Genomic DNA, 26,240 nt, shown 5'->3' with positions numbered 1-26,240 from the left:
CCTCCCCCTCTCCCTCTCCTCACCCCTCTTCCAACCCTCTCTCCCCCACCCCTTCCCTCTCTACCCCACCCCCTTCCCTCTCTCCCCACCCCCTTCCCCTCTGTCCCTCTTCCACCACTCCCCCTACCCCTCCCTCTCCCACTTCTCTCCCCTTACCCCACCCCTCTCCCTCCTCCAGCCCTGTCTCCCCCTCCCTTCCCCTCTCTCCCCCACCCCTTCCCCTACCCCTCTGTCCCTCTTCCACCACTCCCCCTGTCCCTCTTCCACCACTCCTGCTACCCCTCTCCCCCTCTCTCCCTCCCTACTCTTCCACTTCTCTCCCCCCCCCTACCCCCCCCCCACACTCTTTCCCCTCTCCTCCCCCCCCCCTCTCCCCCTCCCATCCCACTCTCCCCCTCCCTCCACACTCTTCCCCCTCTCCCTCCTCATTCCCTTACCGTGCACAGTCTCTGTCTTTAAGAAGGAACTACAGATGCTGGAAAATCGAAGGTAGACATAAAAAAAGCTGGATAAACTCAGCGGGTGCGGCAGCATCTATGGAGCGAATTGAATGGTCAACGTTTTTGGCCGAAACTCGGAAGAAGGGTTTCGGCCAAAAACGTTGCCCTTTTCCTTCGGTCCATAGATGCTGCTGCACCCGCTGAGTTTATCCAGCTTTTTTGTTGTTGTACCAGCCTCTCTCGCTCTGCCCTTCTCTCTTCTCTCGACTCATGCACGCCCGCTCCAACCCCTCCACCCCCCCTTCACCTCTCTCCCCCATCCTCTCCTCCCCCTCTTCTTCTCCCCCCCCCCTCCCCCTCTCCCTCTCCACCCTCCTCCTCCCCTTCCTCACACAATATTTTTTGTGGGGGCGGGTCCACAGTGTGTGTGACTGTTTGTGGAGGCGGCCACGCGCTCTCCATTCAAGAAGACGCTCATCTGTTTATGGAGGCGCGTGCTTAGTATGTGACCAAAGATCTTATAGCGGAGCTCTCCGCTACAAGATCTTTGTGTGTGACGACACACGCTCCCCCACCCCCCCCCCCCCCTTTGGTGCAGGAGGCGCGCGCAGCATCTAAACGCTCAGCGAATATTCGAATTCTTCACTAACCGTCATTCTGACTTTGCTTGTGAAGTGAAAAGTCCTGACTTGCATTTGTCTGATGCAGGAAGATTTTTCCCGATGTTGGGGAAGTCCAGGACAAGCGGGTCACAGTTTAAGGATAAAGGGGAAATCCTTTAGTACTGAGATGAGGAAAACATTTTTCACACAGATAGTGGTGAGTCTCTGGAACTCTCTGCCACAGAAGGTAGTTGAGGCCAGTTCATTGGCTATATTTAAGAGGGAGTTAGATGTGGCCCTTGTGGCTAAAGGGATCAGGGGGTATGGAGAGAAGGCAGATACAGGATACTGAGTTGGATGATCAGCCATGATCATATTGAATGGTGGTGCAGGCTCGAAGGGCCGAATGGCCTACTCCTGCACTTAATTTCTATGCTTCTATGTTTCCCTCCTCACCCCTCTCCCTCTCCCACCCATCCCTCTCTCCCCCACCCCCCTTCCCTCTCTACCACCACCCCCTTCCCCCTACCCCTCTTTCACCACTCCCCCTACCCCTCCCTCCCCACTCTTCCACTTCTATCCCCTTACCCCATGCCTCTCCCACCCCCACCCCTCTCTCTTCCCCTCTCTCCCCCACCCCTTCCCCTACCCCTCTGTCCCTCTTCCACCACTCCCCCGTCTCTCTTCCTCCACTCCCGCTACCCCTCTACCCCTCCCTCCCTCCCCACTCTTCCACTTCTCTCTCCCTTCTCTCCTCCCCCTCTCCCTCTCCTCACCCCTCTCCCTCTCCCATCCCTCTCTCCCCCACCCCCCTTCCCTCTCTACCCCACCCCCTTCCCTCTCCCCCCCACCCCCTTCCCCCTATCCCTCTGTCCCTCTTCCATCACTCCCCCTACCCCTCTCCTCCTCCCTCCCCACACTTCCACTTTTCTCCCCCTTCCCCTCCACTCTCCCTCCTCACTCTTTCCCCTCTCTCCCCCACCCCTCTCCCCCTCCCTCCCTCCTCCCCATCTTCCCCATCCCCCCTCCCCCACATCTCTCTCCCCATCTCTCACCGCCTACCCCGCTCTCCTTTCCCTCCCAAATCTATCCCGTTTCCTCCTCCTCCTCTCCCCTCCCTCCCCTCTCCCCCCCCCCCCCCCGCAAACGCCGTTGAGGAAACAGACCCAACGGGTCTGCACTTGGTCTAGTATGTTACTAAAACTCTCATCTTGTTTGGATCTGCATGAGTGCATGTGAGATCCTGAAATGACGCCAAAACGGTACACGATGGTGCTAAAGCTTTTTGCACCACCTTACTCATAATTGTCCTGTCGTGTGTTAGTCAACAAGTTTCATTCAGATTGATGTTATATTTTACAGGTTATCACATTTTTAAGTTTCCAAAATCCAGTTTGAGTAAGATTCAGCTATGGCAGTTTGAGCTATGACTTCACAATGGGACCTGCCCATGAACAGTCTTCCAGCCCACAATGGCATTACAATGGGACCAGCAGCTTCCACCTCAAGAGGATAAGGAGGGAGTGAGATTTAAAAAAAAATCCATTTAAATCAGATTCTTGGGGCGAGCTTTCCATTATAAAAATGAATTCCAGAATTTTCCTTGTGGGGGTGGGATGGGGAAGACGTCCACATGGGGGTTTTCATTGTGGAGAGGGGTTGGAATAGGGGAGATGTTTCATTTCCTTGTGGAGGGGTGGTATGGTGGGTGAGGGTTTTTGTTGTGGGGGGTATAATAGCGGGGAGATTTCATTTCCAGAACTTTCCTTGTGGGGGGTGGGGGGGGATGGGGGATGGGGTGGAGGTCAGCACCGCCGCCGCACCCCCCCCCCCCCCACAATGAAAACCCACCATGGGGGGCGGGGGGGGGGGGGGGGTGGGATGGGGAAGACGTCCATGTGGGGGTTTTCATTGTGGGGAGGCTGGAATAGGGGAGAGGTTTCATTTCCAGAACTTTCCTTGTGGTGGTTGTGGGATGAGGGGGAGGTCAGCGCTGATGCTGCCCCCCCCCCACGTGGGGACAATTGATTGGCTCTGTGGAGCACCGCCGCCGCCCCCAAAGTGAGGTTTCATTTAAAAAATTTAAACTTTAAAAACATCAGCCGCATCTGTGCAGTTGGGGCCATGGGTGAGTGATGGAATATTGTGTTGGGGGAACGGGTTGCATTGAGGGAATGGGTGAGTGGTGGAAATGGGTTGTGTTGGTGGAACGGATGAGTGGTGGAATATTGCATTGGGGGAACGATGCCCAACGGGTCCCACTTGGTCCAGTATATATTAGTAAAACTCTCATTTTGCTAGTGATTCTGTCTGTCTGTGTGCGTGTGTGCCCAAGTGCTCCCGGAATACGCCAAAACGGCACACGATAGCGCTACAATTTCTGGACCACCTTACTCACAATTGTCATGTGCTGTGTTTTTTTAATCAAGTTTAGTTCAGAATGATGTTACATTTTACATTCTATTCACATTTTAGCTTTACAAATTCCAGTTTGAGAAAAAAATCACTTGAAGTTTCAGTGGCAGTTAGCAGCAATGACGTCACAATGGGATATAATTTACATATACTTCCCCTCAGCAGTGTTCCACCGGCAGTCAGCAGCGTATGATGTCACAATGGGATCTCATTTACATAAACTGCCCTTCAACAGTGTTCCACCCTGTGCAATAAGAGATTTGTTACATTGTTGTAAGGGGAGGGAGGGAGTGGGGGAGGGGATGAGGCGAAATGTTATTCTAACATTATGTTTAGTGGGGGGGATAGGGGAAAGGTGAGGAGTGGGGGAGCAGGGAGATAAAGGGAGAGGTGGGGGGTAGAGAGGGGAGAGGGGTTATGGAGGGATGGAGAGAGACTGAGGGTAGGGGAGAGGAGAGGTGAGGGAAGGGAGAGGTGAGGGAGATAACGTTTTTCCTTATCTCCGTTCTAAATGGCTTACCCCTTATTCTTAAACTATGGCCCCTGGTTCTGGACTCCTCCAACATCGGGAACATGTTTACCACCTCTAGCCTGTCCAAATCCTTAATAATCATACGTTTCAATAAAATTCCCTCTCATCCTTGTGGGAGGGAGTGGAGGAGGGGAGGAGGAGAGGGGAGAGAAGAGGGAGGGTGAAGAGGAGGGGGAGGGAGTGTTGGGGGATGAGGGGAAATGAGCCTTGCCTGTGCAGTTGGGGGCTATGGGTGAGTGGTGGAATATTGCATTGGTGGAACGGGTTGCGTTGGGGGAACGGGTGAGTGGTGGAATATTGCATTGGGGGAACGGGGCCCAATGGGTCCCACTTGGTCTAGTATACATATAACTAAAAGTCTCATCTTGTATGAATGTATGTATATTCAATACATAATATCTTGAAAGTGTTGCATCATTAGAGACCAGTGACAAATATGAAATATCTGTTTAGGAAGGAACTGTAGATGTTGGTTTACACCAAAGATAGACACAACATACTGGAATAACTCAGTGGGTCAGGCAGCATCTCTGGAGAAAAGGAATAGGTGACATTTCGGGTCGGGTCTGAAGAAAGATTCTGACCCGAAACATCACCTATTCCTATTCTCCATGAATATTTAAATGCTGTGATTTGAATCCGGTGACCTCGCTAATTATATTTATAAAATAATCAAATCTGTATATGACTTGCTGCCAAATCTTGTTACTACTTGACCAGTAAACTATGACTGGAAACTACGCCAGACTAATGAAATAAATACCTTCTTGATTTGTATCCAGCAGCTTGTTCCAAATACCTACCACCTTTGTATAAAAAAAGTTGCCCCACAGGTTCATAAGAAATCTTTACCCTTAATTTTTCATCTTCAACCTACAGTATGTCATCTGGTTCTTGATTACCCTACTCGTGGTAAATGACTCTGTGCAATTCCACTATCCATTCCTCTCTTGATCTTAAACATTTATATAAGATCACCCCTCATCCTCCTGCACTCCAGGGAATAAAGTCCTAGCCTGCTCAACCTTTACCTATAGCTCAAGTCCTGGCAACATCCTCCTAAATCTTTTGATTTGTGAAAACAGGGTGACCAAAATTGAACAGAATACTCTAAATGTGGCCTCACCAATTTCTTGAACCACTGTAACATGACCTCACAACTTCAATACTCAATACTCTGATGGTTGAAGGCCACTGTGCTGAAAGCCTTCTTGACCATCCTATCTATCTGTGACGCCAATTTCAAGGAACTATGTACCTGCACTCCTATATCCTTCAGCTCCACAATACTCCCCAGAGCCCTACCATTCATTGTGTAGGACCTGCCCTGGTCTGACTTCCCAAAATACACCTCTGCTTCTTTTGTATTAAACTCTCTGTATTAAACTAATTAGTCTCTCATTGGACTCATCGGATCATGTAGGATGGAAACAGACTCTTTCACCCAATATGCCCATGCTGATCAAGATGTCTCATCTACACTAGTCCCACGTGCCTGTGTTTGGTTGCACCGCCATCTTAAACAACTGCAACATGACCTCCCAATTTCTATACCCATAACCTGACTGACAAAGGCCAATGTGCCAAAAGTCTTCTTGTACATACCCTATGTACCTGTGATGTCACTTTCAAGGAACTCTGTACTTGCACTCATAGATCCCTCTGCTCTATAACACTACCCATGTTGATCTGACTTGTATTTTCAGTTTAATTTCCATCTTTATGTGATCCCTAACATTTCAATTTTCCATGAATATTTTTAGTTCACCAAGCTAAAAGATCTTGCTAAGGCCTGTGTAGGCGAAAGAAAGTATGCTTTGTGAACCAATAATGGGTCTGTCTGGTGGTTTGTCTGAAAACTCGCCTTTAGGGATGTAAAGTTCAAATACATTGAGACCATAATTTAAAGCAGAATTCCATGCATAAGTGCTTGAAGCTCAGGAGAATTGACGGGATGTTCTTTTTTTGACTATTTAAATATGAAAAAAGAACTTTGTATTTAATGAGACGTTTTGTTTCTCCACAGGAAACTTTTGGACCGAGATACATTTTCTAAGTCAGACCCACGTAAGTAACTGGAGATTTCAGTTTTCTGTCTGTTTGGATGAGGTACATAAAAGCTAATGTATTCATGATACACAAAGACATGTCCCACTATTAGTAGCATGATAAACAAATTCACTTTCTTAAAAGTAATGATCTTTAAGAAGGAATGTATTTTTTTTATCCTTTAATACATATTTTTCAAATTTCTTCTGAAATTAAAAAGAGAAGTTGGATGCATTTAAGTTATTCTGTTATTTGAATAGAATCACATGAAAGGTGCATAATAAATGCTGTTGAAATGGAGTCGGGATAAATAACTGAATGGATAATAGATTGGCTAAAACATGGAAAGCGAGAAGTGGGAGCAAAATGTGTGCTGCGAGCATCGCTATCAATGGTCTACAACGTTGAGGCAGATCTTCAGTGCTGTAAACATGGCTCTTCGGCCAACAATTAATATCCTCTCCCTGCACTTGATCCATTCTGTAGGAAACAAATGGTGGAGGCTCAGCAGCCCAATGGAAGCACCCTTACCTAGAATGCAAAGCTCAGCAATGCTGCTTTATAAGGAGGCAACATAATCTTTAGTACCTCTGGCTTCCCTGAAAGAGGCAATGCAAGTAGATAGAGTGGTAACCAAGGCATATGGTATGCTTGCCTTGAAGTGATGGTTGCTTGAAATGTGCTGCCAGTGGTGGTTTTGGAGGCAGATAAGATAAATACATTTGCTTTTAAATAAGCACATGGATATACAGGGGATGGAGAGATGGATGTTAATATGGATATGGAGTAGGGAGAATAAATTAGTTGTTGGCCAGTGCCTGTTCATGTGCTGTACTATTCTATGTTCTTAATATTCTACTTCTTAAGGGCCTGTCCCAGGCATTTACGTGACCTGCTAGCGTATGGGTAGCACGTGGGTAGCGTGTGGGTAGCGCGGGGATGGCCGCATGGAGTGGTGTGGAGGTGTGTGGATTTCGTCCTGCACGATATCTTCGCCTGCCACCGGCCTGTCGCGTAACTGACGGCCAAACTGGGGCAGGCCCAAGACCCTGGCGCGACGCAACGTCTCACCTCCAACAGCAGCAGAAGCAGGCAAACGATCGTCGAACTCACCCTGGGGCTCACGGCCATTGCCGATCCGGATCCGCCCCCACTCCTACTCCCAGAGCGGGGCCAAGAAAATTTAAGATAGACACAAAATGCAGGAGTAACTCAGCAGCATCTCTGGAGAGAAGGAATGGATGACGTTTCGGGTCAAGACCCTTCTTTCAGACTGAAGAAGAGTCTCGACCCAAAACATCATCCAATGCTTCTCTCCAGAGTGAATGATGTCACGTGCTCCAGATGGCTGTGTGAGCGCATGATGACGCGCGCGACGATCACGGTGCCGTCGCACGACCGTCACTGTCGCGCAAGTGACGGCCCAAGTGGGACAGGCCCTTTAGTGGCTTCCTCTGCTGACCCTCCCTTCTGTGGGTCTTAATTCCCACCTTGAGTATTTGCGATACTTTAATTATGAACTTGTTTACCAGATGAATTGCCATTGCAAACTGATCGACTGGAGTTGCACACGATAAAAGCAAACATTAGTTGGTGATTGTTATCAACAAATAAGAAGCATTGAGACACAGTGCTTCTGTTTCATTCATAAATCTTGGGTCTTTGTTCCAAGGTTGAACTGAAGGAAACTAAATCAACTGGTGCTAATCTGCAAGGTAATTGCCACTTGATTTGGAGCAAGCATTTTCCAGCACAACTGGGCTTGGAAATTATGGTTAGCTAGGATGCTCAAAGGCTTTTCTCTCCAGGAAGAGTAAGTATAATATGTCTGTATTCTCTGAAGTAGGTATGTGTAGGAAGGAACTGTAATTACTGGTTTAAATCAAAGATAGATACAAAAAGCTGGAGTAACTCAGCGGGTCAGACAGCATCTATGGAAAAAAGGAATAGGTGACGTTTCGGGTCGAGACCTTTCTTCAGACTGATAGTCAGGGGAAAGGGAAATGAGACATATAGACGGTGATGTAGTGAGATGTAGAACAAATGAATGGGGGAGGGAGAGGGAATGCAGGGGTTAATTGAAGTTAGAGAAATCAAAAATGATACCACTGGGTTGTAAGCAGCCCAAGCAAAATATGAGATGCTGATCCTCCAATTTGCATTTGGCCTCACTCGGACAATGAAGGAGGCCTACGACAGAAAGGTCAGGGTGGGAATGGGAATGAGAATTAAAGTGTTTAGAAACCGGAGATGAGGTAGGTCCAGGTGGACTAAGCAAAGGTGTTCAACGGAACGATCGCCCAGTCTACATTTCGTCTCGCTGATGTATAGAAGTTCACACCTTGAACAATGGAAATAGATGATGAGGTTGGAGGAGGCGCAAGAGAACCTCTGCCTAACCTGAAAGGACTCTCAGGGTCCCTGGCAGAGTCGAGGGAGGAGGTATAGGGACAGGCGGTTGCATGGAAGGAACCTGGGGGAGGGGGTGGTTTGGGATAAGTTAACCAGGGAGTTGCGGAGGGAACGGTCTCTGCGGAAGGTGGAAAGGGGTAGAGATGGGAAGATGTGGCTAGTGGTCGGATGCCGTTGGAGGTGGCAAATACGTTGGAGGATTATGTGTTGTATGCAATGGCTGATGGGATGAATAGGTAAGGACTAGGGGGACTCTGTCCATGTTATGACTCGGGGGAGGGGGAGCAAGGGCGGAGGAGACACCTGTGAGGGCCTCATCCATGTTGGCAGAGCCCTGCTTCCTGTAAAGACTCTGTCCCCTATTCCCAATTCCTCCGTCTTCGCCGTATGTGCATCCAAGATGAGGTATTCCACACTGGGACATCCCAGATGTTCTCATTCTTTAGGGAATGGGGTTTTTACTATTCCATCATCGATGAGTACCTCACATGTGACTCCTCGATAAACCGCAACTACGTCCTTACGGTACACTGTAAACAATATAATAAACAAGAAAAAAAAGTTCAGTGTGCGTATATATACATATACTCACATATACATTTTAGATATATACATGGAGGCAGCAACTCTGCCGCTGCGCCACTGTGCCACCCATAGGATGTCATGACTCTAGCACAGGCGAGGAACTACTCTAGCACAGGCGAGGTCTTAGAGGACTGAAGAGTGGCCAATATTGTTTCTCTATTTAAGAAAGGAGAGAGTCCAGGGAACTGTAGGCCAGCTAGCCTCAAGTCAGTGGTAGGGAAACTACTGTAGGGAATTATTCAAAATAAGGTTCACTCCCATTTGGAAGAGAATGGGCAAAATTGGGCTTTTTCCATTTTAGCATGTCCATTATGGATGTGTGCGGTATCCTGTCAAATACTTTCTTTTCGTATAAACTGACAAGGCAGATGTCCACCCCTCTGTCCTGCACATACACAGAACATAGAAATTAGAATTGTACAGCTCAGGAACTTGCCCTTCGGCTGACAATGCTTGCGCCAAACATGATGCCGAGTTGATGTACGTGATCCATATTGTGATTCCCTGTACTTCCATATGTCTATCTCAAAGCTTCTTAAATGCAACTATCATATCTGCCTCCACGACCACCCTGGCAAAGCGCTCCAGGCCCCCACTACTCTCGGTGTAAAAAAAAAGCTGCCCTTCACATCTCCAGTAAATTTTTCTCCTCTCGCCTTATGGCTATACTCTCTAGTGTTGGACATTTCCACCCTGTCTACCCTATCAATCCCTCTCTTGATTTTAGATACTAGGTGATGGGTTTGATGTCATAGAAACATGAAGATCGTCCAGCATAGACAAATGTAATTTCTATGATGTTCGTGTAGCTGAGAAGGAAAACTATCTTGCATTTCATCACTCTAATGCATTTTCCAGTCTAATGCTTTTCCAAATACTTTTAAAATCTGGAATGTATTTCTGCCTTTAGTCATCCCCAGAAACATTGTCTTCCAAATCCTTTAGGATAATTTTTTTTCTTGTAACTGACCCTTAATTCTATAATTCATTAAAATAATTTGACAATTACAAAATGGATACATTCCAGGAAAATGTTTAGTTAGGGTGGCACGAAGGTGCAACGGTAGAGTTGTTGCCTTACAGCACTTGCAGTTCTCCCCATGACTGTGTGAGTTTTCTCCGAGATCTTCGGTTTTGCTCCCACATTCCAAGGACGTACAGGTTTGTAGATTAATTGGCTTGGTATAAGTGTAAATTGTCCGTAGTGTGTGTAGGATAGTGTAAGTGTATGTGGATTGCTGGACGGTGTGGACTTGGTGGGGTGAAAGACCTGTTTCCGCGCTGTATCTCTAAACTAAACTAAACTTAAATAAAATGTCATGAGCTTAATAAGGCTGAGTGAAATACATTGCATGTTATTTGGGATTGTGTATTCGTTTAGGTGGAGAGCGGAGTGCTATTAATTATAGCAAAAAAGATATTGTAAATCAGAGCCAAGATCCCAATAATGGCATGATTGCAAAAGCTCATAAATCAAACATTTGTATTCAAGGAATATCTGTAAAATTTGTTCCTACATTAACATCTCTGCAAAGGGAAATAGGTCACTGGACTCTAAATGATCTCGTAGACTGACTTGAGGGAAGATTTAAATGAAAGGAAACAACCCCAGCCTATCCATTGTTTGCTCATAATTGAAAACTGTCGTCTCTGACATTCTTCTTTTTAAAGCTTTGAATCAGCAATAGAACTGAGTATTGTGTGCATCTATGATTGCCACGTCACAGAAAGGATGTAGAGGCTTAGGAAATGGTGCAGAGGAGGTTTACCAGAATTATGCCTGGATTAGAGGGTATTAGCTCCAGTGAGAGGTTGGGCAGACATGGATTATTTTTTCTGGAACGTCAGAGGTTGCCGGGAGACCTAAATTATGAGAGGCATGGATAGGATGGAAAAATCAAATGCTAGAGCCAGGGCATAGTTTTAAGGTGAGAGGTGCAAGGTTTACAGGGGATGCTTGCACTGAGGGTGGTGAGTGCCAGGAATGTGCTGGTGGGGGTGATGGTTGAGGCAGATATGATGGCAGCATTTAAGAGACTTTTGGATAGGAACATAGATATACAGGGAATGGAGAGATATAAATGATGTGCATCTTGTCTTGGCATCATGTTTGGCACAGACATTGTGGAAGGGCCTGTTCTTGTGCTATACTGTTCAATGTTTTATGTTCTAATTCAGAGGGCAGAATGTGCTGCCAAGGGAGGTAGTTGCGGCAGATACGATTACATCTTTTAAAAGACACTTGCACAGGTACATGGATCGGAGAGGTTTAGAATAGAATAGAATAGAATAGTTTCTTTATTGTCATTGTAACATGAACCATGTACAACGAAATTGTAAAATGTCAGCCAGTCAGTGCATCATTCAAACATTTCTAAAAGCTAACGATACATACAAGGTAAAATATTTAAAAAGATAAACAACTAAAATAAATATCATAAAAATAGCACGCATAAACACCCAGCCCTACATCCTTCTGTCGATTTCATGTATGTATGTATCGCCCCTGCGTTCCTTGGCGGCTACATTTAGTGCCTTTATAGCAGTGGGGTAAAAACTGTTTTTAAGTCTGTTTGTCCTTGTCCTTGTAGATCTGTACCGTCTGCCTGACGGTAACAGTTCAAACAGGGAGTGTCCGGGGTGGGAAATGTCCTTTATAATACTCTGGGATTTTTTGATGCAGCGGGAACTGTGTAAGTCCTCCAAGGTAAGGAGAGGGCATCCGACAATCCTCTGGGCATTGTCAATGGCCCTCTGGAGCGCTTTCCTCTGAGCCGCTGTGCAGCTGGTATACCATACGCATACACAGTATGTTAGGAGGCTCTCAATGGAGCACCGATAAAAGGACAGCAACAGTCTCTGAGTGATGTTATTCTTCCTGAGCACCCTCAGGAAGTGCAGTCTCTGCTGGACCTTTTTCAGCAGCGCAGAGGTGTTCACGCTCCACGTCAGGTCCTCCTCAATATGGATTCCCAGGAAGCGGAAATCCGCCACCCTCTCCACACAGTCCCCTCTGATAATTAATGGTACCATGTCCGTTTTATTCTTCCTGAAGTCTATTATTATCTCCTTGGTCTTTAAGGTGTTAAGGAGCAGGTTATTTACTCCACACCACACTGTCAGCTGCTCCACCTCATCCCGGTAGGCGTACTCGTCCCCCCCGGAGATGAGTCCCACCACCGTAGTGTCATCCGCAAATTTGACAATGGTGTTGCTGTGGTGGGCGGGGATGCAGTCATGTGTGTAGATGGTGTAGAGCAGGGGGCTCAGCACGCAGCCCTGTGGAGAGCCGGTACTGAGGCTGAGGGCCGTGGATGTGTGATGGCCCACTCTGACTCTCTGGCTGCGACCCGACAGGAAGCTATTTATCCACATGCAGGTGGAGTGTGGAAGTCCCAAGTCCCCCAGTTTGTCCACCAGTTTGTGGGGAAGGATGGTATTAAAGGCAGAGCTGTAGTCCACAAAGAGCATCCGCACGTAGCTCCCCCGCTGCTCCAGGTGGGACAGTGCAGCATGGAGAGCTGTGGCTACAGCGTCCTCTGTAGATCTATTCGCTCTGTACGCAAACTGGTGGGGGTCAAAGCTTCGGGGCAGGAGTGATGTGATGTGACCCCGGACCAGTTTTTCAAAACACTTCATCACCACTGGTGTGAGTGCGACTGGCCGGTAGTCGTTGAGGCTGGAAATGTGGGGTTTTTTGGGCAAGGGGACTATGGTTGCGGACTTCAGACAGGGTGGAACAGTGGACTGGGCCAGAGACTGGTTGAAAATCCTCGTACAGACTCCAGCCAGCTGGTCAGCGCAGTCCTTCAGCACGCGTCCAGAGACGCCGTCGGGTCCAGTAGCCTTCCTTGGATTGATGGCCCGCAGCGTGCGCTTCACCTCATGCTCCTCTATCTTGACAGGGATATGGGGCAAACACAGGCAAAAGGAACTAGTTTAGATGGGGCATTTTGGTCGGCATGAGTTGGGTCGAAGGGCCGGTTTCTCTGCTGTATGACCTATGACTATGACTATAACAATTATATCCCTGCTGCAATACAGTAATCAGGGCTGAACATAGATATCCTCCTGCTGTAGCTTGCCCAGTGTTTTATAAAGTTCTAGCATCATCTCCTTGCTTTAATATTGCCATAGTCAATAAAGAAAAGCAGTCCGTGTTCTTCTCAACCAATTAATCTATGTGCCTGCCATTTTAGGACTTGTTGTTAATGGTCCCATCTTTCTATGACCTTTATTGCTTTAGCGTTTATTTATCTCTTGCTCTGTTTGCTTTGTTTTTTTAAAAACAAATATTCCTATTGCAATGTTTAAGAACCAATTGGACAGGTACATGGATACGACAGGTTAAGAGGGATATGGGCCAACATCAGGCAGGTGGGACATATAGATGGAACATGTTGGTCAGTGTGGGCAAGTTGGCCAAAGGGCCTGTTTCAACGCTGTATGGCTATTATTCTATGACTATCCGTCGTTTAACAGCTTGAGGGAAGAGGACGCAATTAGTTTTGCCTGATGATTTAACATGCACTTGAAGGCCCCACTATTCTACTTCATTTATCGGTATCTTGCTATTTAATTATTCCCAATCTTAGATTTTTTTGACTGATTTGTGTCGACCAAATGCATTATGTATTGTTTAAATGTTTACTTTCTGATTTATTTGCCCTGGCGTATTTCATTGTTTCAGCGAGAACCTTTCACATCAATTATTTGTTAAAACCTTAAAATAATTTCTTAAATCTACTACAATTGGTACTCTCCTACATAAATATTAAACAGAAAGCAAATCTTAGTTATTCCATTATGCTAAAAGATGTGTCCTTCTCAAGCATTTAAATGTTTAACTTTGTTTTATTCAGAAATTGGAATATATGCTCCTTGCTTAACATTGAGAAACCTACTCATTGCATCTTTGCATTATCTCACTGGATCTAATTTTATTATTTATCATAATTGTATTACAATAGTGAATACTCATTTACTATTTTAAAGTTCCTATTTCCACATTTGTTTTATTGTCTTTCTTAGTTGTGGTCTTTGAAGTGACCACTTTGAAGTCACTGCCTTTTAATGTCTATCGCTTGTTTTCCCCATTATACTTTGTTCTTCCTGATCTTGCCCTTGGGAAAGTTTGGTGACAAGAAGAAAACCCAAAGTACCCAAAATAGACAGCAAGTCAGGTGGCATCTTTGGAGAGAGAAACATATTGAAGCTTGTGTTTTGACTCAGGCTGAGGTTTAAAGTGCAGTTGACAATTCAGGTCAAGGTAACGTTTCGTCTTAGTGAGAGGATCCCTGCCTGAGGGAAAGGTCACCTTTGCTTGGTAAATGTATTGTGGCTTGGCTGACAAGTTGCTCTTGTCCTAGGCTAGTTCACGGTATCAATAATCCGCCCTGCTGAGCAGTTGGACTACGCATTCAGAAGCCTGCTTTGGACTTTAGTAGCCTGGAAATTTGGATGCGAATGGATTAGACCTGAATCGGGCTGTTTGGATTCTTCCTAGCAAATATCAATAATCTGTAATTTCCATCTTCACAATTATTTTAAAATCTAAAATATTTTCATTGTTACAAATTGAATTTCATCAGAGATTACATTTCTGGATTTCAAATTTAGGCCAACACATTGCAAGACCAGGAACAATTATTGTGAGAACCAAAAGGATACCTCCCTGACATGAAATAAATTCATCACATGCACATTCCTAATTTTTTGTTTTTTCTTTTGGTGATTTTCTTTAAATAACTTTAATATTATATATTTTAATTATAATGTTAATATTAATTATAATAGTACATAATTGTAATATTAATAATCAATATTTTGTGATATTTACAAAAGTTTTCTCATGAAACATGATCTTCCTGTTAGTTCTTTTATTCAGAATTATGTTTCTGTTCAAGCATTTTTGTGAGTGAACCCTGAGGAGTTAGCCATCTAAACATGAATAATATGATGAATGCACATCAGATCTCCTTCTAAGCAAAGCTATTTTTAAGAGACTATCAATAGTTACTTTGTGGAAGCCTTGCTGTGAAGGAGAAGAGAATATCTATCATGTCTCGATATATTCTGTCACTTATCTCATGATTTAATTTATCTAGATAGTTTATTTTCCATTGAGACCAACCGCCTTGTAGAGTAGATGCTATCAAGCCTCGAATGAAAGTTCTGTGCAAACGTGGAATGTTGATGAGCAGAAGGAAATTATTTTAAAATGTGGGAATTGCAACTGCAAAGTATATTTGTTTTTCCTAGTTATGTGGTCTGAGATTTTGTAGCAGGCAGTTGGCCACCATTTCAGATAGATGATATTGTGTTACATGGGGCATACAGCCAGTGTGGGATGTACATCACTCTGGCCCTTTATAAACCACACAGCAGCACGGTAGAGTTGCTGCCTTGCAGCTCCAGAGACCCAGGTTCGATCCTGACCACAGGTGCTGTACGTTGTCCCCGTGGCCTGCAAGGGTTTTCTTTGGTGTCTCCGGTTTCCTCCCACACGCCAAAGATGTACAGGTTTTTAGACTAATTGGCTTGGTATAATTATAAATTATCCCTCGTGCGTGTAGGGTAGTGTTAGTGTGCAAGGATCGCTGGTCAGAGTGGACTCGGTTGGCCGAAGGGCCTGTTTCCGCACTGTATCTCTAAACTAAACACAATGACAATTCCAGCATGGGCTGCAGGGGGAGCCTTATTGCTGGATTGCTGGCTCTATCACTATGACCAGAGTAGGCCACAATGGTAAATGCTTTCAACAAAACAAAAATAATATGGACTGGATGTTCTGGATAGCTGCTGTCAGAACATAGAACAGTACAGCACAGGAACAGAGCCCTTCAGCCCACAATGTTTGTGTTGGAAAATAATGCCTAGCTGAACTGATCTCATTTGCCTGCACATAATCCATAACCCTCTATTCCCTGCAATTCCATGTGCCCATCTAAAAGCCTTTTGAACACTACTGTTATATATTCCTCCACCACTGCCCCTGGCAATGGATTCCAGACTCCCACCATCCTTTGTGTAAAAAAAACTTGCCCCGCACATCTCCATTAAACTTTCCCTCTCTCACCTTATAAAAGACACTTGCACTCTGGGGAAAAAGATTCTGACAGTCTACCCTATCTATGCCACTCATAATTGTATATACTTCCACCAATTCTCCCCTCAACCTCTGACATTCCAGTCAAACCAAACCAAGTTTATTCGACCCTGTAGCTGAAACACTTTGGGTGTTGCTTGTGTGTGTTTCCACCAGATGCTTGAGTTTCCCATAACCCTGAGATATACTTGTAGATTAATTAGTGACTGTAAATCACCCCTCAGTAGCAATTGGAATCAAGGGAGGTTGAGGGGCATGAGGGGGAATAGAATGTAGGGAGAATGAGAGAAGGAATGGGAGCTATGTGTTCCACTGGGAGCCAACGCCACTCGCCACAACTGAATGGTTTCCTTCTCCCCTGCAATAAGTTCAAACTGTGCAGTCTACTTTAAATAAGTACTGGCAGAATTCCAAAATTCTTCCCCACACCCTTCCCATTGTTGGTGAACATGTTCTTATTATATTATAATTTGAATAACAGGAAAAGGTTATTATTTTCAACTAGATATTTACAAGGATGTGGCCAGGACTAGAGGGTCTGATTTTTTTGGATAGGATGAGTAGGCTGGGACTCTATTCCTTGGCTTGCAGGAGGATGAGGGGTGATCTTATTGAGGTGTATAAAATCATGTGAGGAATAGATTGGGTAGATGCACAGTCTCTTGCCAGAGTAGGGGAATCAAGCACTAGAGGACATAGATTTAAGGTGAAGGGGAAAAGATTTAATAATCTCAGAAAGCTCTTTTTTTCAAATGTTTTTACTTTTGGAACAGATTATTAGGTAGAGACGTTGTCGGTGAAAGAATGCAGCTTTCATGATATAAATAATAATTCCACTTTTCTGGAACTGACCTATTATTTTTTAACATTATTCAGCGGTTCACATCTTTAATTAAAAGGCATATCAACAGCATATCAACTGTTTGCTTTGTGGTGCTTTCAAAGACCAATTCATTAAATAGGTGCATTTCAGCTCTGTACAATTAATTTTTTAGCATGTTTAATTTGCAAAATTAAAGTATTTAATTAACGAAGCAAAGTTAGACATATAATTGCAGGAGATTGCAGACTGCGGATTGCAGAATGAAGAAGGGTCTCGACCCAAAATGTCACCCATTCCTTCTCTCCAGAGATGCTGCCTGTCACGCTGAGTTACTCCAGCATTTTGTGTCTACCTTCGATTTAAACCAGCATCTGCCGTTCTTTCTTACTAAAATATAGCTTGATGTTTAGTCCTTTAGTGAATCTATTCGCATTTAATAAGCTATTAACATTTTTATCTATTTCAGTATTGTATACAAGTACAATTTCATTACGTAGCTATAGAATATTTATTTAGATCTGTATTTGCTTTATTTCAAAATAAACTTTTGGCTGCAGTCATTGCCTTTCTAAAATCATTTTTATAATTGTATAATATTTGACCATACTCTTGTCTCTTATTTACATATTGCAAGATTTTAATATCCTTATTTCTAATGCAGTTTGGTCTTGTCTAAAATTATTTTATTCTGGTCAGTGAGTCACAAATTATTTGACAAAACATCTTTAATTTGTTTTACCCCTGCAACTAACTGGTTGTTAAAGCATTGAAATAATAAGTTTAAACTTAGCGTAAACATTCAAAAGAAAATACACATTTCATATCATATGTTTCTATTCAACTGTTCTTTAAATCTGTATCATCATGAATTTCTTCCAATTGGGTAATTAGCCTTTTTCAAAAGCCCCGCCCTCCAGTTGATGAGTTTAATTGGCACCACATGCTTAACAGTTTAAATCATAGCTGTGTACCCTGGGCACATGAAGTTTGCTCAACTTTTCAACATGCTTCCTTCCTTCCAATGAAAAGGGGTGGAAGGACAAGTTTAAAACAAATCTGTGAGTCAGTGTATGTTGGTTTGCTTACTTTTAAAAAGTTGTATTATCAAAGCTCTTCCTTCAGGCATAACCCATTTACCTTATGACTGGGAGAGCTTGTGATCCATTTGTAATGGCGGGCGCTTGTTCACTGTTAACAATGGAAACAGAGATTGTTTATGGAAAGCTGATTTGTTTATTGTCGTGGAAAATTAATTCAACAACACCTCTGAGCTAATTCTTTACCGGTTTAAGATATAAACATTTTATATCGCATAATTCACTAAATATGACTAGCCTAGATATTTATATGTATTGCTCGATGTTTGAAAACGCATGTTTCTTAGAGTGGAAAGTGGATTACTTTGACTTCAAGATCCTTTTGTGCATTACAGATATTTGACTGGTGACTTCTTGTCATGAATTGCATTGGTATTGATTATCCTTTTTTCTTTGGCTGGATAGCAGGCAAACAAAATCTTTCCATAGGACCTCGGTACACGTGATAATAGTAAGCTAAAATAAACTAATTCGGACTCGATGGGCCAAAGGGTCCGTTTCCACCCTGTATCTCTAAACAAAAATATACTAGATTGGTCATGCTTGTTTGGAGCATTAGAAACAGAAAGTTGATCAGAGTTGTGCAATGTTTGTATCTGCAGACTCTCAACATCATGATTTAAAGTGGTTCTCGCTCTGGTAGTTCCAGCCCATCACTGAGAACCTAACAAGGGTGGGCCCTCTTTAATTTATTTACTTAGCTCCCCCCTCCACCTTTATCCCTAGTGACTGCTTCAAATTCACAATCTTGTTCTACCCTCCAACCTACCAAATCCACTTTAAACAAAATTTCTGCATAGAAAAACTGCAGAGGTAGAAATCTGAAATTAAATGTAATTGGAATGGAAACACTCATCAGATCTGGCAGCGTCTGGGGTAAGACAAATAGCTAAAGTTTCAACTCTGAAATCCTTCACTAGAGAATGGGGTTTTCCCAGTAGATTAGTGCTGATGGCAGATGGTAGATGTGGGGTGGACACGTTGGTGAGCTTGAGAAACATTTCTGGCCAATAGAACTGAATAAAGTATGTGTGTAAATGCTACTGATGGCAAATGTCACATGTCACAGTGCTATGTAAGAACACAAAGCCTAAAACAACACAGCCACGAAAGTGATTTAATTGCTTCTAGAACCAGCTGGAGATATGAGACATTGGTAAGCTTGGGTAAGAATTCGTAAGAGCACCTGGGGAAAGTCTATTTAAAATCAATGTCACAAATATTAAAGATTTACCAATTTGACACATGCGGCCCCGGTCAAGTGGAAATACTAAATATGTTCAGGCTAAACACAGTGGCAGAAAATGTGCAATTAACGACCCTTTAAGGTCGTGCATTACAGGACCGTTTCATGTAGGATTGACCGATGAGGTGTCTTAAATTAGTGGACATTTATAGGAGTGCATTAGGTGGTTCCCAGCATAGAGGGACATCTTTAAAAGTTAGAACGTTGCGAGCAAAAAAAAAGAGAGCAACTGGAGGAACTGGACGGAAATTTTTTGGGTTGAGATCCTTCATCAAGACTGAAAGAATAGAGAAGTAGTGGCCGCTAGTCACAGGCCTTAAGTCTGGAAAAAATAACTTTCTACCATGACCCTCTGGTTCCTTTCATGAAGCAAATTCTGTATCCAGTCAGCTAGCTCTCCCTGGATCCCACATAATCTTCCTTTCAAGAGCAGCCTATCATGCAGAACTTTGTAAAAGGCCTTGAAGTCCATGTAGACCTTTACATTTACCATCCTGCTCTCGTTAACCTTCTCAGTTACCTCTTCAAAAAACTCAATCCAATTTGAGAGACATAATCTGCACAAACCATGCTGACTATCCCTAATCATCCCGACTTTCCAAATGCATGTTCGTCCTATCCTTTTTTCCCTTGCTAAAACTGTGGATTCTTCAGGATGGACTGAAGGATGTAGGTGATAAGGCTGCAGATTCTGGAATCAGGAAGATGAAGAATGGGACTGAGTAGGGGTGATGGCTGGTGGGAACAACAAACAGGGGAGGGATCAGCAGATGAGGATGGGAATCCAGTTGTTGGGATAAAATGAAATTGTGGCGGCCCCTGGTGGTGGGCCACACACAGTAGACAATAGACAATAGGTGCAGGAGTGGGCCATTTGGCCCTTCGAGCCAGCACCGCCATTCAATGTGATCATGGCTGATCATCCTCAATCAGTACCCCGTTTCTGCCTTCTCCCCATATCCCCTGACTCCACTATGTCTAAGAGCCCTATCGAGCTCTCTCTTGAAAGCATCCAGAGAACCTGCCTCCACCGCCCTCTGAGGCAGAGAATTCCACTGACTCGCCACTCTCTGTGAGGAAAAGTGTTTCCTCGTCTCCGTTCTAAATGGCTTACTCCTTATTCTTAAACTGTGGCCCCTGGTTCTGGACCCCCCCAACATCGGGAACATGTTTCCTGCCTCTAGTGTGTCCAAGCCCTTAACAATCATATATGCTTCAATGAGAAGCCCTCTCATCCTTCTAAACTCCAGAGTGTACAAGCCCAGCTGCTCCATTCTCTCAGCCTATGACAGTCCCGCCATCCCGGGAATTAAACTTGTAAACCTACGCTGCACTCCCTCAATACCAAGAATGTCCTTCCTCAAATTAGGGGACCAAAACTGCAAACAATACTCCAGGTGTGGTCTCACTAGGGCTCTGTACAACTGTAGAAGGACCTCTTTGTTCCTATATTCGATTCCTCTTGTTATAAAGGTCAACTTCGCTTCTTCACTGCCTGCTGTAGCTGCATGCTTACTTTCATAGACTGATGTACATGGACCCCCAGATCCCGTTGTACTTCCCCTTTTCGCGACTTGACGCCATTTAGATAGTAATCTGCCTTCCTGTTTTTGCTACCAAAGTGGATAACCTCACATTTATCCACATTAAACTTCATCTGCCATGCATCCGCCCACTCTCCCAACCTGTCCAAGTCACCCTGCATTCTCATAGCATCCTCCTCACAGTTCACACCGCCACCCAGCTTTGTGTCATCTGCAAATTTGCTAATGTTACTAACTGTACATAACCCTCGGTTCTGGGGGGGGGGGTCACGTGTCCTGGTGACGAGAGGTAGGGATCACGGAGAGGTCACGGGTGCCCCTGGGGTTATTTAAGGTGATAATCGCACAAGCACGGTGTCCTTACTTTCTCCCTCTTTCCCCTCCCCTTCCCAGCTCTCCCACAAGCCACTGCCTCCGCTTCTCCCTTTCTTCTCTCGCCCCCCCCCTCCCACATCAGTCTGAAGAAGGGTCTTGACTCGAAATGTCACCTATTCCTTTGCTCCATAGATGCTGCCTCACCCGCTGAGTTTCTCCAGCATTTTTATCTACCTTATATTTTACCAGCATCTGCAGTTCTTTCTTAAATAAGCACGGTGTGGTGAGTTCGGAGTCTTGGAGAAATAAAGAATACCATGTTTGGACAAACTTCACATCCTTCCTCGTTCTTTGATGGACAGCTCCGTGTCCGCTACAAAACTGTGATTGGGGGCTGGGGATAAGGTAGTGTGATGGCACGTCCCCTTTAAGATCGCTCCACTTCTGGCCACAGGCAAACGAGCCACAGCCATGTCCAATTATGGGTCATCGTGGACCAATTAACCTAATCCGAGTAACCCAGTCCAGAGGAAGTTGTGAGGATGCTTCTCAACCCTCTATTTTTATCTAGAAATAAAGCCATTGGGCGAGTTCACTTCACTGTGTCCTCCAGTGTATTCATTATTGATCCGGCATTAGGACTGATGCCACAGTAGGAAGGAAGAATGAGATGAGGTTGGAGGAGGTGCATGTGAATCTTTATGGAAACTGGAAGGGTAGTTTAGGTTGTTGGATGGATGTAAGGGAGGGGTGCAGGATCAAGTGTTACACTTCCTTTGGTCCTATATGAGGGAGTTTCACTTGGGCACAATCATGAGCTACAATCTGTGAAAAAGCACATTGGAATGGTAACGATCATTGTCTTTGAGTAATGGATTTGGTGGAAAGCCAATAGGTCACATCAGTGTAAAAGGCAGGAGACCCTGTTGACCAGATTATCGGAACTGGTTGGCCTTTGTCCGTTCAAAACAGCGTACTGCTTCATAAGCCATAGGGTGAAGCATTTTATGTTTAAAAACCATTTGGACAGGTACCTGGACAGGGTAGGTTTAGTGGAATATGGGCCAAACACAGGCAGGTGGGACTAGTGTTAATAGGGCATGTTGGTCGGCATAGGCAGGTTGGGCTGAAAGATGTTTCCATGCTGTATGACTCCTTTGTAGTTTTTGTACAAAACAGAAAATGTTGACAGCACTGAAGGTCAGGCAGGATCAATGAAAAGAGAAATATTTAATGTTTTGATACCAGACCATTCTTTTGAAATTGAAAAGGCCAAGGAAATTCAATGTGGAAATGTTATTATACCTTTGCACAGAAAATGTTTCATTTTTATTGTTCTTGTACAATTTGTGGCAGGAATAGGCAACCACTGGGGAACCATGCAAACAGATAATGGGACGCAGAAACAGGACTGTTTAATGTTATGTGAATCTAGTTGGCGTAATTCTGCAAATCACATCATGCAGCTGATTAATAGTACCGATTAATTTGTTCCTAAAAGAAATATAGGTATTTATTTGTTCTTTCTCTCAAAATTTTTCTTTTCAGCAGTTATTAAAGACATAAATTGTTTCTTTGCGACTTATGATTTTTAATTGTCAAATACTCTTCGGATGTCTGGATAATGTAAGGGAATTGATCATTTTACAATGATGAACAAAATCCTTTCACAAATTTGTCTGATTTATTGATCCCCCCCCCCCCCCCCCCAGAAGAGTTGTATGCCTAGAAATTGTGGTTTTGTGTAAATTGTAAATTGAAAAGGCCAGGGAAATTCAATGTGTAAATTTTAATACATTTAATTATCAATTTATTTGCACATACCTTTGCACAGAAAATGTTACATTTGTTATAATTAAAAATTGAGTTGTAATTTGAGGATATATCATTGCAATTATAGCAAAAACGTTCATAGTTTTTCAAAGTTTCATACCTCGAGGAATCATTGTGCATCTTTTACTGTAGTTTTACTGTGGGGGTTGAATTTTTAATAATGAACTTTTGCATCCGTCTGATTTTTTTTCCGCAGTTTGTGTTTTGTACCTGCAAGGTGTTGGGAACAAAGAATGGAGAGAGGTATGTTATTGATGCAATTATTTTAATATCAATGTAAACTATAGATAAAAATTGATTTATTATAGTGAACTGATTAATTTTTAGGGGCAATAGCTCTGGTTGGTGTTGCAATTAGTTTTTCATTAAGGGTAGTACTGTGGCACAGCTGGCAGAACTGCTGTCTCACAGTGCCAGAGACCTGGGTTCGAACCTGACCACTAGTGCTGCTTGAGTAGTGCATTCTCCCTTTGACCTCTTGTGTTTCCTCCAGGTGCCCCAGTACCATCCAACATCCCAAATACATGTGGGTTTGCATGTTAATTGGCCTCTATAAATTAGCCCTAGATGAGGAAGTGGGATAACATAGAACTAGTGTGAACAGGTGATCACTGGTTTGTGTAGGCCGAAAGGCCTGTTTCCATGCTATAAATCTAAACGATAAGTTCATTGCTATTAATAACCTTTCGTGAGAGGGAATATTTGCCATTCTCTGGCAGTCATAAGACATGGGAGCAGAACTAGGCCATTCACCCATTGAGTCTGCTTTTGACTTTAGAGATACAGCATGGAGAAGGCCCTTTGGCCCACTGAGTCCATGCTGACGAGCGTTCACCCCACATACTAACACAATCCTGCACTCTAAGGACAATTTTACATCTTACCGAAGCCGATTAACCTACAAACCTGTATATCTTTGTAGTGTGGGAAGGAATGGGAGCACCCGGTGAAAGCCGACACGATCACAAGGAGAATGTAGAAACTCTGCACAGACAGCACCTATAGTCGGGATTGAACCCATTCTCTGGCGCTGTAAGGCAGCACATCTACCGTTGCGTCACTGTTGTCTGCCATTTGATCACGGCTGATCTATTTTTCTCCCTCAACCCCATTCTCCTGCCTTCTCCCTGTAACCTTTGACACCCTTACTAATCAAGAACAAATCAATATACGTTTTAAAAATACCTATGACCTGGCCTCCACAGTCATCTGTGGTAATTAATTCCACATATTCAGAAAGAATGTGTGGCTAAAGAAATTCCTCATCTCCAGCCTAAAGGTGCGTCCTTTTATTCTAATTGTAAGAAAATGATTTTGAAACACGTTCAAAGATTGCCATTGCCCAATATAGATTTAATCAGTCTGAAGAAGGGTTTCGGCCCGAAACGTCGCCTATTTCCTTCGCTCCATAGATGCTGCTGCACCCGCTGAGTTTCCCCAGCAATTTTGTGTACCTTAGATTTAATCATTGTTGTGAGTTTCCAACGACTGTGCTTGTTTGAATTTGTAAAAATTGGGCCTTTGAGGTGCAAGGATAAAAGTTAGCATATTTTGAAAGATTTTGTACATGTTTCATGGGTATTAATAAATACTAAATAATTTATTCTGTAGAGTATAAAGTTTGAATCTTAGAATTATAAAATTGGTTTGCTGACATGTCAGACTGCCATTCTAGTCCATTTATGCTACTGTTGAGATAATACTTCAAAATCTCTAAAATTCACTAACATCATGCTTAATCTTGTTAAATCTTTATTTTTTAATTAACCTCCACCTTTTGTAATCAGCATGAATTGTTCATATTTAATGTTTAATGTATAATTTTAACTATGGCTGTAAAATCCAAAGTGCACTACAAGCATTTCTTGAAATTGTAAATGTTTTCGTTGGGAGAAAAATATGGTTCAAATTTGGACTTATGAACTCAGTACCAGTTCCTTATTCAATGTTCTTGTGCATGAATCTGTCTTGCACCACTTCATATTTATTATGCATTTGCCGTGTTGAATATGTCAGTAGTGAATTTATGGCATTACTCTTTTATATATATTGTTCAACAGTATGGAAGAACAGAAGCTATTGACAATACTTTGAATCCAGACTTTGTGAGAAAATTTCTTCTTGATTACTTCTTTGAAGAGCGTCAGAATCTTCGATTTGATTTGTACGTAAATATGTTATGAAGCAAATGTGCATTTTACTGTTATAAGTCTGCTTTTTCCACCAAGTAAAATCAAAATATAATTTTAAATAAAATTGCCAATATGTAGACAGTCACAGATCAAAACCAGATGGGAGCCAGAGTAGTAGTTCAGAAATTGGAAGGAGTGATTCAAAGGTAGAGGTTAGGACCAGTAAAGGACAAACAGGCAGGGAGAGGTGGAGCAATATGGTGATGCTGGTGGGCTGCAGTGTGTTTATTTCAATGGAAAGAGTATTGTGGAGAAAGCAGATGAACTTGGATCAGTGCTTGGGACTATGATGTTGTGGCCATTGCGGAAATGTGTTTGCGAAAGGGTCATGACTGGCAGGTCAATTTTCTGGGATTTCGATGTTCCAGACATGATCAAGAGGGATGCAAAAGAGGTGAGTAGTTGCTCTACCAATCAGGGAAACTGTCATGGCAGCGCTCAGGGAGGACATAGTGCAGGGTTCGTCCATTGAGGCAAAATGGGAAAGATGCAAGCACACTAATGGGATTGCAATATAGCTCCCAATAGCAAGCGGGAGGAACAGATATGTAGACTGATTACTGTTACCAAAGCAAAAGGGTTGTCTTAGTAGGTGACTTTAACTTCCCCAATATTGACTGGGACTTGCTCAGTGCAAAAGGCTTAGACGAGGTAAAATATGTGAGGTGTATCCAAGAAGATTTTTTGAAACCCTAGTCCAACCCGAAAAGGGAGCATACTGAACCTTGTGTTGGGAAATAGGCTTGGCCAGGTGACTGATGCTTCTGAGAAAGAGCATTTTGGGGATAATGATAGCTCACCCCATATGTTTTAAGATTGGTTTGAATAGAAAGAAGGCTGGACTTTGTGGGATGTAGATAAATTGGAGTAAGGCAAACTACTATTTTATTAGGCAAGAAATCTGGAGGGTACACTGGGAGCAGTAGTTATTGGTTAAGTCCACATGTGCCACTTGGGAATTGTTGAAAGACTAGTTGATCGATTTCAGAATTGGCACGTTCCATTAAGGAGGAGGGATAAGGGTGGCAAAGTAAGGGAACCTCGGAT

General features: G+C 43.6%; 1 protein-coding gene across 5 annotated transcripts in view; it reads left to right on the top strand.

The window, feature by feature from the left end:
• The window catches only part of cpne8 (copine 8), a 213,452-nt gene that overhangs the window by 64,969 nt on the left and 122,243 nt on the right, over positions 1–26,240 (top strand). For 3 of the 5 annotated variants that reach the window (XR_004415211.1, XM_033039602.1, XM_033039601.1), the window contains exons 2-4: positions 6,016–6,056; positions 23,198–23,244; positions 25,062–25,165. Coding sequence is in view for 2 of the 5 variants with exons in the window: in XM_033039602.1 (XP_032895493.1) it covers positions 6,016–6,056; positions 23,198–23,244; positions 25,062–25,165 (192 nt within the window). In the remaining 3 variants the exon portion in view is untranslated. The remainder of the gene's footprint in view (positions 1–6,015; positions 6,057–23,197; positions 23,245–25,061; positions 25,166–26,240) is intronic. The other 2 variants (XM_033039603.1, XM_033039604.1) reach the window with 1 other exon arrangement.

The sequence above is a fragment of the Amblyraja radiata genome, chromosome 21, assembly GCF_010909765.2.
Source record: "Amblyraja radiata isolate CabotCenter1 chromosome 21, sAmbRad1.1.pri, whole genome shotgun sequence".
Classification (NCBI taxonomy): domain Eukaryota; kingdom Metazoa; phylum Chordata; class Chondrichthyes; order Rajiformes; family Rajidae; genus Amblyraja; species Amblyraja radiata.
This window is presented reverse-complemented; position numbering and strand designations above follow the sequence as displayed.